At 41.3% G+C, this 16,389-nt stretch overlaps 1 protein-coding gene across 8 annotated transcripts in view; it reads left to right on the plus strand.

Annotated features, from left to right (window-relative positions):
* Window positions 1-16,132, plus strand: part of grin1a (glutamate receptor, ionotropic, N-methyl D-aspartate 1a) — a 39,842-nt gene extending 23,710 nt beyond the window's left edge. For 2 of the 8 annotated variants that reach the window (XM_061747591.1, XM_061747593.1), the window contains 12 exons: window positions 51-181; window positions 842-1,006; window positions 1,835-1,953; window positions 2,248-2,360; window positions 2,743-2,891; window positions 3,618-3,775; window positions 4,315-4,476; window positions 4,734-4,843; window positions 5,177-5,322; window positions 10,558-10,584; window positions 11,195-11,305; window positions 14,303-16,132. In XM_061747591.1, the coding sequence (XP_061603575.1) occupies window positions 51-181; window positions 842-1,006; window positions 1,835-1,953; window positions 2,248-2,360; window positions 2,743-2,891; window positions 3,618-3,775; window positions 4,315-4,476; window positions 4,734-4,843; window positions 5,177-5,322; window positions 10,558-10,584; window positions 11,195-11,305; window positions 14,303-14,371 (1,460 nt within the window). In that variant the 3' untranslated portion in view covers window positions 14,372-16,132. The remainder of the gene's footprint in view (window positions 1-50; window positions 182-841; window positions 1,007-1,834; window positions 1,954-2,247; window positions 2,361-2,742; window positions 2,892-3,617; window positions 3,776-4,314; window positions 4,477-4,733; window positions 4,844-5,176; window positions 5,323-10,557; window positions 10,585-11,194; window positions 11,306-14,302) is intronic. The other 6 variants (XM_061747592.1, XM_061747594.1, XM_061747597.1 and 3 more) reach the window with 4 other exon arrangements.
* The last annotated feature ends 257 nt before the right edge of the window (window positions 16,133-16,389 follow it).

The following is a 16,389-nucleotide window of genomic DNA, read 5'->3' on the forward strand; positions in this document are numbered from 1 at the left end:
TATATTTCCTCAGGGTGGATTGTAATTAGCAACCTTTGCTGGTTTGGTTACAGGACGCCCAATTGTGCCGCAGTGTTGTTATGGATTCTGCATTGATCTCCTGATCAAGCTGGCTATGACCATGAACTTTACTTACGAGGTCCATCTGGTGGCTGATGGGAAATTTGGTACCCAGGAGCGGGTGGGTGTCACTTTACATCACTCAAGGACATCTTTGTGGTTCAGTATTTCAGTCAAGGCACAAAATGATGCACCCTATCTTACTCATGTTATTTTTTTTGGGGGGGGGGGGGGGGATTTTGGAATTGGTCATTTACCCTACCTACCATTCGGCTATGAATGCCATAACTATGAAGCTGGTGCCATTCCGCTAAAAGACACCAATAGTTGAAGCTACCTGTCATCAGTGTTTGAAAAAAGTGTTGAAAAATTATATGACACTGACTATTTATGTTATTTAACTTTAGTAATACCGTCTATTTTAATTCTGTGAACAGGTAAACTAATAATCTTTACTGCCGCCTGTAATGATTGACGTGTAGACCAAGAGCATGTGACGTAAGCAGTCAGTCAATGGCGCTGCGAATAATACTTTGAATGGAGGCCATTGTACTCGGTATTGTGTAACAATCACTTCCATACAAGTGATTGCGGGGAAAAAACCTTTAACCGAAATAGTCATGAAAATCTATGACACATCATTGCATTTGCAGAGTTGCTGGGCAATACTCTCTTAGAAATAAGTTTCAAGTACACATTTTTTGGCAATTATATTGTATACTTCTGGAATTAAGTCATTTTAATTGATAGTGTCCTGATTATCATGTTAATGGGGATCCAGGTGAACAACAGTAACAAGAAAGAGTGGAATGGCATGATGGGAGAGCTCCTGGGGGGCTTGGCTGACATGATCGTTGCCCCGCTGACTATAAACAATGAACGAGCCCAGTACATTGAGTTCTCCAAACCCTTCAAATATCAAGGTCTGACCATCCTCGTTAAAAAGGTAAGTTCATCACTTTGCTATTCTCTCAAATTAGGTAAGCACCAACTGAGGTGGCATGTACAGTATCATCCAGATTTATAGTCCGTTCAGAGCGGGAAGATACCACATTAGCCCCAGTGCAGCCAAAATGTAATTTAATACATGATGATAATATTGTATTTTTTCATTTCAATTAATGGCCAAAAAGTATTGTGTCCATTACATTTTACATTAGATCTGCATCTGAGTTTTATATTAGGTGAGGGATTACACAACTGCAGCAAATCCCATTAGTATACATGTGGATGTGGTAACTGGAAACAGAAATGTTCTACTATTAACATGCTGACCACTCATACTTTGGGAGCCTTAAACTTGTAAATGACATTGCCTGCTGATCTATAATGATTGTATTTTCATCAGAAACATTGTTGAATATGGCGGCACAGTGGACGACTGGTTAGCACATCTGCCTCACAGCTCTGAGGACCGGGGTTCAAATCCCGTCCCGGCCTGTGTGGAGTTAGCATGTTCTCCCCGTGTCTGTGTGGGTTTTCTGTGGTTACTCCGCTTTCCTCCCACATCCCAAAACATGCGTGGTAGGTTAATTGAAGTCTCTAAATTGCCCGTAGGTGTGAATGTGAGTGTGAATGGTTGTTTGTTTATATGTGCCCTGCGATTGGCTGGCGACCAGTTCAGGGTGTACCCCGCCTCTCTCCCGAAGATAGCTGGGATAGGCTCCAGCACGCCTGCGACCCTAGTGAGGAGAAAGCAGAATGGCAGATGATTGAAGGAACTTGTTGAATATGTGTCATTAAATCATTAACCAGTTGCGATGTGTCTTTTTAGGAAATCCCTCGCAGTACACTGGACTCGTTCATGCAGCCATTTCAAAGTACTCTGTGGTTGCTGGTGGGTCTTTCGGTACATGTGGTGGCGGTGATGCTTTACCTACTAGACCGGTTCAGGTACATGGGGAACCTGTGTGTGTGTGTGTGTGTGTGTGTGTGTGTGTGTGTGCATGGACTCTTAATCCCTGCAGATCTTCCAATCAGTTTAGATGACAAGACAGACAGAGGAGGAGATTGAGTCCAACCATCGCATCGCTATATCTGTGCTGCCTTCTTTGTTTGTTTTCCTTCTGTTTATCTTTCTGGCTTTGCTCGCTCATGTTCAGTTCCTTCCCTTGCCCTCAGGCTGCCAAGGTTTTCTCAAGCACATTCTCTGAATTTCATGCAACCCTTCCAATGTTTCTCCTACAGCCCGTTTGGAAGATTTAAAGTAAATAGCGAAGAAGAAGAGGAAGATGCCCTCACCTTGTCATCGGCCATGTGGTTCTCCTGGGGAGTGTTACTGAACTCTGGAATTGGAGAAGGTGACATGCACAAACTGAAACTGTAGAAATTTGTCATTTGTTGCATATGGCTACCTGGTAATAGTATTGTGACTTTGGGGCAAAACATTAGCTGTGCCTTGCAGGGAAATTTCTCTCTTAACTCCTAGATGTCAAAGGCATTAGAAATACTGCAATTTGACAAACTCCAGCCGTTCTTTGAAGATGACATTGTAATTGTTTTAAAAGGGCTTTGATACTATCTTTCTTTTCCATTTTATTCCTGTAGTCTTTACACAAATTCACTTGATTTGGTGTCTTCTATTTCTTGTCCATTTTTTTCAGCTCTCCTTTTTGTTGTGTACAGTATAGTACAGCACATACACTTTGGTCGAGTATTTGAACAGTGACATTTGACTTCCAGGTGCACCTCGCAGTTTCTCAGCGAGAATCCTTGGTATGGTGTGGGCTGGCTTTGCCATGATCATTGTGGCTTCCTATACTGCCAACTTGGCTGCTTTCCTTGTGCTGGACCGGCCTGAGGAGCGCATCACCGGCATCAATGACCCAAGGGTACGTGATAATATGATCGCTTGTCAACACTACAATCACTTGCCACATTGTTAATCAGACCTCATACCTCTGCCAGAACTTCAAATTTGTCCCCTGCGAAATCAATGATTGAATGACTAGGATCTTAATTCATAAAAGATTGTAGTCATTTTTGGGGTGGTATTACAAAATGTAATTGGAGCTTACAAAAGCAAAAGATATGATAACCTGGCAAAACTTTCAAGATTATAAGCACGTAAAAGACTATATTATAGGATTTGGGGGGCAGCTGTAGTTTGTAAGGACTTGGCTTTAAGAGGATCAAAGGGTTTACAATATAGCGATTGGGACTGAATTGGACTGAAGAGATGCTAGTCAGATTCCTAATCCCTTAAGTAAGGCACCAGGCATGTTACATTTAAATTGCTGCAATGTGTGCTATCCTGATCAGATTCAGATGTTACTTGGCTTAACAATATGCCCACCTTGATTGGGAAAGCTCACAAATGTTAAGGTTCTTATTTAAAAAAATAATAATAATAAAAATAATGGAGTGTTGGGTGTATGGAATTTCTGCAATGGAGAAGAATGTTTTTTTTATTAAAAAAAAAACTTTGGAAAGGAGTTTGCGCACAATAAAGCGCATGCTGATTTCAACATAAATTCCTATGCGCAGGTAATTAACACACAAAATATTTGGCAGCAGTTCTTGTAGTTTTATGACTTTATGACAAATGTTCTCTTCAGCTCAGAAACCCATCTGACAAGTTCATCTATGCCACGGTGAAGCAGAGCTCCGTGGACATCTACTTCCGGCGGCAGGTGGAGCTTAGCACCATGTACCGCCACATGGAGAAGCACAACTATGAGAGTGCCGCCGAGGCCATCCAGGCAGTGCGTGACAAGTGAGTCTCGGCCAGGCCACGTTGACAGAGCGTGTTGCCGGCTTCTCAACCTGTCAAGCACAAAGTCAATGCTGCCCCGGTCAGGTCAGGGGGATGGGGGAGGAGTGGAAGGGACACATGGACCTTTGGATCAGATGGAATCTGTAGGACTTACTCCAGCCATCTGTCTGATCCAGGCCCATGGCTCAGCAGAGACCCAGGTGGGTAGATGTGGACGTAACAACCACACGGGTAACAGAGTGATGTGGAGCTAACATTGAGTGGAGGAGAACCCTTTTTCAGGTTGTACCCAGGCAAACATCTATGAGATGGGGGGACTATGATGGGGGAGGAGCCCTCACCCATCTGTCATTGGATTACATTAGGTAAACGCTGAATGACTCACAGGATCTGGTGTGCGAGAGAAAGGGCCGCCGATCGTAAATGTGTATGTAGATCATTGTACTGTTGCACCGTAACCCCTCCTTCCCCTCCTCCTACTCCTCCCCCTCCCTCCACCTTCCGCCCTCCTCCTCCTCCTGCCTCCCCCTCCCCCACAGCAAGCTGCATGCTTTCATCTGGGACTCTGCGGTGCTGGAGTTTGAAGCCTCGCAGAAGTGCGACCTGGTGACCACGGGAGAGCTGTTTTTCCGTTCGGGCTTTGGCATAGGCATGCGCAAGGACAGCCCCTGGAAACAGAATGTGTCCCTGGCCATTCTCAGGTCTGTCCCAGCCGAAGGTGCATTATTCGTCCAATTTTTATTTTATTTTCTTATCTATATGATTTCATGGTCATGTATTGACCATTTTTAGCCATTGCCTTGTCACATCTCTCTATTTAGCTCCCCTTCCTGCCTTGTCTGTCTGTCTGTCTGTCTGTCTGTCTCATATATGTTGCGATCAGGGTATAAGCGACTCTAGTGTCTCAGTATTTGTGCAGTGCATTGACTTTATCACCTCTCTCCCTGAACCCTTGCAGTTCTCATGAGAACGGCTTCATGGAAGACCTAGATAAAACCTGGGTGAGATACCAGGAGTGTGACTCAAGGAGCAATGCCCCAGCCACACTCACCTTTGAAAACATGGCAGGTATGGTCCATAATGCGTAGGAAAAGCGGTAAAAGTGATTGGACAAAAACTGCAGTGGTAAGTTACTGTAGCCCTTTTTTGTCCAATACCTTTATCCCCCAATTTTTTGTGTGTCGGTGTGGGTCATGTGTACAGTCTCTCGTGCTGTGACTTCATAGTCGTACAATTGGGAATGTGTGGTTTTCAGTTACCCGTGGGAGCTGGTCTAAAAGAGGCGTGGCAACCACTGAGCATGACTTACTGCTCTGCACACAATGTCCATGCTCAGTGGGAGAAGTGTGTGTTTTTAAGATCAACAGCTCACATCTTTTCTCTACTGCTCCCTCTGTACAGGGGTCTTCATGCTTGTGGCTGGTGGCATAGCAGCAGGGATCTTCCTCATCTTCATTGAAATAGCCTATAAGCGCCACAAAGACGCCCGCAGGAAGCAGATGCAGCTCGCCTTTGCGGCCGTTAATGTTTGGAGGAAGAACCTGCAGGTAGGAATGATTTCCTTTGTCCTAACCAGGGCGAAAGAGCCTGGACTGAGAGAGAATCGCATTCGCTCGCCACACTTCTCATAGGACTCAATGTGGGAACTTTCCTCGTCACATGCGGGAAGTCTTTATACACAAAAATATTCAACTATAAATCCCACACAGTGGCCAATCTGCCTCCAGTAGAACATCCGAAAGACAAGTAGTATGTAACTAAGTGCTTGCATATCCACTACATCATTCACTTTCCAAATAACTACATAATAGGACTTTATGACCCTTTAACAAATCTTAATACACCAATCTCCTTGTCCATAGCATGATGTTTTCTATTATGGCTTGTGTGATCTGTTTAAGGTCAGCTCATGCAAACATACAGTAAAAAAAAAAAAAAAAAAAACAGAAATACAATTTCCAATCGGTAAACACAATTTTCGCTGTGCAGTTTCATTATGTCATCACAAAGGTCGCGGGAGGGCTGGAGCCTATCCCAGCTATCTTTGGGCAGGAGGCGGGATACATCCTGAACTGGTTGCCACCCAATCGCAGGGCACATACAAACAAACAACCATCCGCACTCACATACACACCTACGGGCAATGTAGAGTCGTCAATTAACCTACCATGAAACCAGAGAACCCGGAGAAAACCCACGCAGGCACGGGGAGAACATGCAAACTCCACACAGGCGGGGCCGGGAATTGAACCCCGGTCGTCAGAACTGTGAGGCAGACGCTCGAACCAGTCGTCCACCGTGCCGCCTCTATTTAAACCACTGATATTAATCTGAAACAGGTTTGATTATTAGTTTCCCAGGTAAACCAAATTGAGGAGTAATTACTAAAGGAGGTTTCTTCACATTATTAAGTTAGTTACAGTTTAAATGCATAATGAGGTAAAAGAAGGATCTTTCTGCTGATGAAGAACACAGAATACTGGAGTACAATAGGAATGAAAATACTGGACATTTCAAGTATGGGTGTCTTTTTATATATTACAAAAAGAACGACCATGGCTTCCGCAGTAAAATAATTACCTTGCAGGAGCACACCATCCCACACAACCAAACATGCAATTGAAGCTTTGCCATAGGTTTAAATGGAGAATAATAATAATGGCGTAGTCACCATTGTCCCTTCACCTCAGCTCTATTGAGGACCTGGGGAGATTTCATAAAAGGAAGGCCTATGAGGGTGGACAGCAGTATAGCTGCAAACAGCAATTCTTGCATGCTCAAATGAGATACAGGTAGACACTATCAACTGAATTACAAGTTCAATGTATGAGAGTGTTGTTAAAGTGTTATGAAAGAACAGCTCCTATGTAACTTGACGAGCAATTATGTTTATGGGTTGAAATATCATTTGTATTAGTTTTTTTTAATTTATCTCTCTAATGACTACATACAACAACTTATAACTTTTTTTTTTTACAACCATTTGTTTTGTTTTGGTGGGAACTGAGTTGGATAATATGTTGGAACGCTGTGTTGTGAGTAATTCTGAAGAAAAAAAACGCTGTTCCCATTGAGGTGGTTTTGTTCTAAAAAAAAAATCCTGATTATTAATTATTATTATTATTATTTATTATTATTAATAATTGTAAATGGTCAAAAACATTTATTCAGTGTGGGAAATAATGTGGAACACAGTGAGGACCAACTTAAAACGTCTTCCACTTAATACTTTTGAGCTACATTTTAATATAATTATATATTTGAGCTATTTGGTTGACTCACTATTTAAAGCATAGGTTAAATCTGGTGTAATCTAAAGCAAAGCGAAGCAAATGTATTGATATAGCGCATTTCATACACAAGGTAACTCAATGTGCTATACATGATTAAAAGCATTGAAAAACAAAGAACAAACACAGCTTATAAAAATGTTACATTTTTTTTAAAAGTACAATTAAAACAGTGTATGGTGCAAGAAATATCCATCCATCCATCCATTTTCAACACCGCTTATCCTGGTTAGGGTCGCAGGACACTGGAGCCTATCCCAGCTGACTTTGGGCGAAAGGCGGACTACACCCTGAACTGGTCGCCAGTCAGTCGCAGGGCACATATAGACACGGACATTCGCACTCACATTCACAACGTCACTGAGTGGGAACTGAACCCACGCTGCCTGCACCAAAGTCAGGCGAGCGTACCACTACACCATCAGTGACGCAAAGAATATCATTTAATCTGAAATCCTGTATTTCATTGATTTATTTATTTTTAATTTGCATGAGCTGACCATTAAAGCACCACTACAAACTAGTCATGGCTCCTTCTCGAAGCAGGCATCCATTTCCCCTTCAGTCTTATGCTTTCACTCCCTGCGCGAGCTACATGTAATGGCGAGCCACTGTAACGCTGTGATGTGGGCATTGCACCATATCATATTTTATATGATCCAGAACTCAGTAAAAAAAAAAAAAAAAAGGTACAGTATAAAATCACAAGTGCCTGTCAGCAAATCCATCTCATCTTGCTGACTACTGTTCAGTATGTACGTGTTCTCAACGTTCTGATATAGATGTACATTCTGTGGATGTGTACAGCGGGCGATTGCATGCTTGGTAGCATGTGGGCGGGGGGCGGGGTGGCGCATCACGGAGAAAGGAGAGGGGCACACTTAACTGCGAGCAGACCGCCATGATTTAGATCCACGTCAACGACGATCACATCGATTTTTCTGCAAGGCTAAACAAAGATTGCTCAAGCACGCTCATCTTTGCTCATTACCCATCACCAGTGCCTTGGAGCTAAAGATGCAGACTAGCTTCACTGCGATATCGCATATCCGCAAAAATGAAACCTCATGCAAGGAGTGCTGAGGGAGCCCATGAGTTGAACTAATCCAATATGTCCTGTGCCAGACATTATTCATACTGTTTGGGTGTGCTGTTATGATTGCTCACAGTTACCTCATTTTGACAAATTCAACATGACAACTTGGAAATGTAAGACACAAAACCATCACGATGGAAAATCTACCATTGCAGTGTATGTGGCCTCCTCCTCCCTCAGTGCAGCCACCACTGAGAACTGGAATCCCATTTTGGGGATTTTTTTGTATGTGCGATCGTGTGTAAATATTTGTTTATAATGCCTCATGTCGCGACGTATGTGACCCAAACTCGCATACATAGGAACACAGGGTTGGAACTTCAGAAAATGTGCACTTCTGACTATTCGAAATATGAATTTGTGAAGCTTACCGTACTTCTTTCTCCCTCAAAACTGTCTTGGTCGCTAGATGCTGCCGATGCAAAAATATGTTTAACTGCCTTTTCATTGCACTCCATACAAATGTCTCTCAATAATATTGAATATCATGGAAAACACACATTAATTTAATGATTTATTATATGATTCTTATAGAGAAATATTATATTGTATTTTATAATAATCCAATTTTACGAGATTCTGACTTTGGGGTTTCTATTAGCTGTATGCCATATCAGTTACAATGAAAAAAAAAATGACTTGAAATATTTCCGTCTGTGGTTAATGAATCTATAGAATATATGACTTTCACATTTTTAAATTGAACGACTGAAATATATGTTGCCATGATCAAGTCTTTTATTGAGATACACCTGTACATGCATACACTATAAATTCACATTGAGCTATAGTCACTCAAGTTTTGAAGGGTTAAACCTTGTTTTGAGAGCTTGATCCCAAGGTATTGATACAGCACCTTTGTACTTTATAGTTATGTTATGTGTAAAAGCGATCATGCAAGAGTAGCTCATGGCATTTTGCAATGAGTTCTTATTCCGGGCCTATGAGACCACTCTCTCCTACTTTGGCTTGCCATCCCCGGTGCCCTTCTGCGGTGGTATTTGGAATGTAATGATTTTTTAACTCTTTTTTTTTTTTTTTTTTCCCCCACAAAAAAAATATGCTTTCTGAATCACTCAAATTGAGAGTTCCACTGTAATATATATTTTTTTTCATTCTGTATTTTCAGCCTTGCATGACCAAGTAGCTACATTTCCATTTCAAACGTTAGTCAGAAGTGCACTTTCTGAACAAACTTGTCATATTAGAAGTGATTCAAGAAAACTGTAATATGTTCTGAGTTGATGATGATGATGATGATGAACATGATGATGATGATGATGATGATGATGATGCACTGTAGCGCCATGCTGCTCTTTCTATGGAGAACTACCTAGCCGCGAGTCCCCCACCAATATGAGGGTCCCGCATTGACTGCGCAACACGCAGTGCCTCGTCAGGCCTAAAACGTGAAAGAAATGGGGTCTAAAAAAAAATAAAAAATAATAAAAAAAGTCTCTTTGGAAATAGATTTTTGTTCCTGAAGGAAGACAGTTTATGGCAGTTTGTGTTTCCCAGCCTTTCATTATGAACTAACATGAGATGTCATCTTCCAACAGGAGAGTAATGTAATTCTTAATTAAAGTCAAGCGATGACTGCACCAATCACTCCTTCTGCCAGCTTCATGCCATCCATGCCTGCCACTTCCCGCTCACCACCTGATCACTTCATCAGGGGGTTGAGAGGAACGTGCTGGATGGCACCAATGCGCCCTAAAAAAAAAAAAAAAACTGAATGAAAAAGAATGTACTGTGGGGCCAATGCTGGAGATTATGAATTTGTCATGCTGTTTGTTTTGTGTTTATTTATGCTATGTTTTGCCATTTTCTTATCTTTCCATCCAACCATAAAATGTCCTAGCATGATGAAATTCACACCACACTTCCCTGCCCCTCCCACCCCCCTCCTCCCTTCCACTTCTCAATCTCTCACTTATTCTTTACTTTATTCATGCAATGCTTTCGTTCCACTATAAAATATGAATTATTTTCCTTTCTTGCATTAGCTGACATTTGGTGCATATTTGCGATCTAGAGTCTGCATTTTAATTTTTCTGATGCATTTCATCCCATTTCATTCCCCTATGTGTGGGGTGAATTTCCATTATACCCGCTATGGTATAATGACTTTAAATGGGCTTCAGTTACAATTGCTGTTGTATCCCTCTTTCATATGCATTCGAGTGGCTCTCCACTAACCCTATTGTAGCTTGACCTTTTATATCTGCCTGGCTTTGAATGTGGATGTTTGCTTTGCTTTTTTTTTTTTTTTTTTTTTTTTATCCAAGCTATTTTTCCTTTTCCTGATCCCTTGGCTTAAGCATAAGGATATTCTTACGTAATAACGATCAAGTGGATGGACATTTATTTTATTTTTCTTTTCTTCCCCTATGCAGCCATCTTCCTCTCTAGAGACTCAGGATGTAAGAATACCTTAATATGAGTTCTTATATGCACACAAACACCAAATTGTTGAGCTGAGAGTAGTGGTGGGGCACTCTGATGGTGATGGATATGGTTAAAAGTGCTTCTTTTTCTTTGTGAGTTTGTAAATAAGATGCATGTCAAAATTTCAAACATCTAGTTGAAGTTGTTTGGCGACCTTTTAGCTGTTTATATTGAGTATGGGTGTTGTTGGCTGTCGGAACTGGGACGTTTGCGCTCAGGCAATAGTTGGGATAGTTTAATTAGTGAAACATGCTATCACGCCCACTGACATCTTTACTCCCCATCATTCATTCAAATGCATTTCTAAGAGCCCTACGATTGGACTACCGTGCCAGCTTTGCTGAACCTGTGTGACAGCTTGCATAAAATTTCTATGAGTGCCCTCATATCATACGGTGAAACCTTCCCACTCTCACGTCCTGAACCCTCTCTATCGCCCTCTTTGCTCATTTTGCTCCCATCTAATTAGAGCACAATACTTGAAGTCGGTTATTGGGGTGGCTGGGAATGGAAGAACAAAGTGAAAGCAAGGTTATCTCCCCAGCCATAGAACATGAATAATGTTTCTACATATATTTATTTTAGGATAGAAAAAGTGGTAGAGCAGAGCCTGACCCCAAAAAGAAAGCCTCTTTTAGGTCCATCAGTACCACCCTGGCCTCCAGCATCAAGAGACGTAGGTCCTCCAAAGACACGGTAAGCAGACCGAGAAGCGACATCTTCCCTTGTTTATTCCTCCCTCTCTATTTTCTTCTCTTCTGTCCTCTCTGCCCACATTTCCATATCCAATCATGAGAGTGTCCCATGCTCCACTCATCCATATCCACCGGGCTCAGCTGCCTCTGCCACGTGTCTGTCAGTTCAGCATTCGATCCACCATCGAGCATCCTTAGCGCCTCCACAGGCTGGAGTGCTTAAGTGCAGGTCAGGTCAGGCCGCAAGCTACAACTATAGAGGCTATCCGACTTTATTCATTACAGGGGAAGGAGTGTTTGTCCACAGCGGGGGGTTTGGTTAAGAATTTAAAAAAAAAAAAAAAAAAAAAAGAAGCTTCCAGTGATGTTTTGTCTTGGGCTGCTGGTTTGGTTGTGGAATCTGCCAAATGTTTGGTCCTTGGACATGGTGTGGTGCGTGTCCTGTAATGGTTTTGTGCGCGTGCGTTTGTGTGTGTCTCTGTCTGTATGTTTTAATTGTGAGCAGTCGTTTCGGCAGCTTTATCTTTCTCGTATTCACCTTTTCTTTGCACCAATCCTGCACTTTGTCTGTTTGGTTTGTTTTGGTTTCAAGCATGTCCTGGTGTCCTACCATTTTATCCCAAATTCTATTTCCAAGGTGGTTATTTGATGGCCAAGTCTGCTGAGAAGAAAACTAACAAGGTTTTAAACTGATCCAGCTGTCTATTTCAGGATTACTCATGGATTGATATGAATATTCAAATCAATTATTATCATTATTATAATTTTTTGCTTTGTCATATTTTGCTGTCATAATTATTGTTTATTTTTCTGTGTGTGTGTGTGTGTGTGTGTGTGTGTGTGTGTCGTGAACTGTCTGTGACCTTTTCAGGGTATTTCCAGGTGGCGAAGACTTCTTCTTTTTCTTTCGACTGTATGAGGCCGTAGACTCACACTGTGCAATTGATGCCAACGTGAACTGATACATTTTGTGTCTTCATTCCTCTTTGAATCTTGCTGTCGCACATTGAGAGTACCAGTTTCACAGTTCAGCGTATAAGCGCCACTCCGTTGCCTCGCATACAAATGCAAAAGTATGCTCTCTATATGGATGAGTGTACGCGTGTGTGTGCGTGTACGTGTGTGCGTGTTTGTTTAATAATGTCTCTCACTTTCTCTTGTGTTCACTGACATTTTATTATCGTCCTTATAGTGAACAAAAGCACATTTACTCTCCCTTCTTGAGGTTCGGCAGTAGAATTGAAGAGAAGAAGAGAGGGATCATCATTTTTATTACGTCTACTTTGCTTTTCTGTTCGGTGCGGGAGCCGAAGTGGAAAAGCTCGAAGCAAAAAAAACACACGATGCAACCAAAATATTTACCATCCTCAGTCTTTGACCTTTCTTTTTGATTTTATATAAATGTTATTCTTTTACATAAATGGATATCAATGGACTTTAGTGTCAGTGTCCCTCACCCACATGCCACACTGCTCCTTTCTCCCTCTACAAGCATGCAAACTGTCATAGATGTAGTGGCAGTAGAAAACAGTCTAATACCCGCCTTAGCTTTGCTGTGTAGTGATAAGCTCCACCATAGTTGTATTTTGAATAAGTGGCTTTGAAACTATTAGTTTGCTTGTGACGTCTCTATTGTGCTGCTCCCCTTGATCCCAGTAGAGGCCACTGTTAGCAAGCAGGCCGACGAAGGAGCTACACGCCATATGAGCAGAAAACTGAAGGTCAAGCCAATGGGGGACATCCACTCTTGAAGATTTCATAGTCTGGATGTCTCTGTAGAAAGGAGTACAGTATTGGGGCTTCACTGTAAAACCAAAAAAAAGAAGAAGAAAAAAAAAAGATGATACTATGTGAAGAAAGCCATAGAATTAGAGCATACGAACTCATCTAAATCTTAAGGTTAATAAAAATCCGCATCCGCCATCATCTGTATGAATAGTTTAACGTGTGAATGTTTGCGGGAGAACAGAACTGAAATCGTCTCTTTTCGGGTCTTCAACAAATGTGCAATGATATTACTTATACAGTTATAATGTATGTCAAGTCTAGAGGGAAGCCACCGCTCAACTCAGCAACTCAGCGTTCTTGTGGAAATTCTGACATTGACTTATTCAAATGATGACTTCACACATTATGACTTTTTTCTCATAGTTCTTTTTGGTGTTGCCCTAATACGCCTTCATATTTCTGCAAATGGCTCAAAATTTTAAATGATAATAAAAAGCACTCAATAATTTAAGCACATTATGTATCTATCTGTATCCTCTTTCAAAAAAAAATAAAAATAAAATTTGTTAAAAATAATAATAAATAAATACATAATGCTGACAAGCCAGTATTTGTTTTCCAGAATGATTTATTATATATTATGATTGATTGTTCAATCAGGTTTGCAAAATACCAACAACAACAAAAAGCATTAACACTAAAAAATACAACCTGCGGCTGTCAGACTCCATACTTAAGGCACAAATCAATCAAGAAAAGCCCTGTTACCATAGCAACTAGCAACCTGCATGGAAACCAAGTCTTACTGCTCCTCTCCATAATTGATTTCACTCTGCTTCAAATGAAGTGCACCGTAATGACGTGATGGCTCGGACACAGCAGCACTTTGAAATCAACCTAAAATGTCTTTTTTTCTCTTCCTGGGCTGCTAAAATCAGAGATGACGCCTGTGCGCATGGAAGAGTGACTCCTCAAATGAAAAACAAAATTAGCCCTTGAAGGAAAGACATGATTCAAATGTGCTGTTGTCTTGGCTCATGCGCACATAGCGTCCGCTCCCAACTGACCCGCCTCAGGCACAAGGAGTCTAGAACAAAACTAATCCGCCTGAGATTGCTTAGAAAACCTTGCTGCAGAAATTAAGTGCATTAAAATGTCGAGAATATTATACCACTGCTCCATAAAAAGAAAACTTTTTTTTTTTTTTTTTAGCAGGAAATAACACTCTTTGGTGTTCTCCCTTCCTCCTATTTTCTCTCCAACTCTGCAGCAATACCCACCCACTGACATCACAGGGCAGCTCAACTTGTCTGATCCGTCCGTCAGCACTGTGGTGTAGGGAGCGCGAGCACCCAACTTGCCCCGGCCGAAGGAGAGAGGGAACAAGAAGAGGAAGGTGACACGGGAGGCGATCCATCGCCCTCATTCTTTCACCGCCAGCCAGTGGAGATTGTCGACAAGTTGAAGACGTGGCTTAAACCGCTCAACTTGCAACCTTTCAACGTCTGGATTACCTGACCATACAGGTAGACGTCTCGAGGGTCCCTGAGCATGCACCGAGCCATCTCGATCACATATAACCTTTTCCATATGCATATTACTTACTACCTGCGTATTTTATCTCTAATTTTTCGGACATACTTACTTACTTGTCGATTATTCCCATTTCCTCACCTGCCTCCTCGCTTTCTGGTGACGTTTAGTTACAACAATGAATAAGAGCGTTTTAATGCCAGTACTGTAACATAGCACTTCCAAGTAGAGCCTATAAACCATTGTAATATTTAGTTTTGAATGGCACAGTCCTGCAATATATGTCCTGTAAGCTTCCTTTAATATGTGCATCTTTAAAAGGAATTGTTTGTGTGACCTTACACATTTGAAAATAGTTTAGATTTGATTTATTTCATTGGGAAGCACTACTAATGATCATGATTAATCCTGAAAGCATGTGTGTGTTTGTATACAGTATGATCTATTTGTATTTGAATGTCACTGGTCATGTAATTACTTTTATGATGATGGTTATAATTCAGAATTCATCTTTCCCTCTTTGGTTGTCCACCAAAATGCCAAATGCATGTTTTCGATTATCCGACGAATTTCTATTTCAAGAAATATTATTCACTTGAGCTTTAGTACATTTTCTAGAAGACCGAAGCATTTGTTTTGCAGTCTGATGAAACTGCAAACTAATATTTTGATGCTGTAAGCCATGTTACGTTTGGGGCTGCCCTCCGTCTTCCACTCTCCCGCTGCAGTCTCTCACTTTTCCGGTCTCGAAGGGGTTGCATCAGAAGGCCAGGTTTTTCAGCCAACCAGCCCTCAATCTTTGGTGAAAAACCTTCCTCGTGGCAGAGGTTGTTGCTGGGGAACTTTTTCACGAAGGAGCCTGAGTGGATTTGAAGCATTGGTTGGCTGCAAAAACAGGCCTTTTCCCAGTTTCTGGAGCTGAGAAACAACTGCCTTCCTGGTGTGCAGCACCACATAGCACTTTACGCTGAGAGGGCACTCCCAAACTGTTAAAAAATACACTACAACAGGATGGCCATGAACTCACCTTTACTGTTCCTTTTTCTTTTGTGGGATTCTGTGGGATTCTGCATTGTTAGACAGTAACTAAGTCGACAGATTCATTTGAAACAAACATTTTGCACAATCACATGGTGCCAAACATGCATTAGTCCACGACCTTTTAACAATTTGCTCTGACCTGCATGCTGACATGTTATTACCCACTCCTACTGTCTCTTATTTGTCTTAATTGGGGTTTTTTTCTGACATGTTGTCACTGTGGATTTGAATTGAGTGATCCAGTTCAATAGAATGAAATGTTATAGAGTTTGGTTTAGTGTCGACGGGGATGGGGATACTGTATTGAGTGTTTGTGTTATGACTGCTGCTGAGAATGTCTTTTACTACTTTTCTTATTTATTCACACTCACACACACACACAAACACACATTTTGTTATACAAGCATGCACACACACACACAAACACACACACACTTAATATATAGTATAAACCCCTTGATTTCTTTATTCATTGAACCATTTTGTTAATAGAACTGTAAATAAAACATAACTTCAAGTCCCAAAATTGTGTTTTTCAATTATTTATCATCTGCATCGATCACTTTTATTTCTCCGTTAATCCATTTTCTAATCAATCCCAATTCACTTCACTTCAGCATGAGGTGGGTTACAAGCCCGGATTGGTCGCCAGTCAATCACAGGGCAATTTTGAATCAATATTTGAAGTGTAATTATTTATATGATTGTGTAACATTTCTGAAAAAGGCCATTTTGAAAATTGAATGCACACATTTGAGCAGGCCGCTATTGAGTTTGAATGAT

The sequence above is a fragment of the Phyllopteryx taeniolatus genome, chromosome 15, assembly GCF_024500385.1.
Source record: "Phyllopteryx taeniolatus isolate TA_2022b chromosome 15, UOR_Ptae_1.2, whole genome shotgun sequence".
Classification (NCBI taxonomy): Eukaryota; Metazoa; Chordata; class Actinopteri; order Syngnathiformes; family Syngnathidae; genus Phyllopteryx; species Phyllopteryx taeniolatus.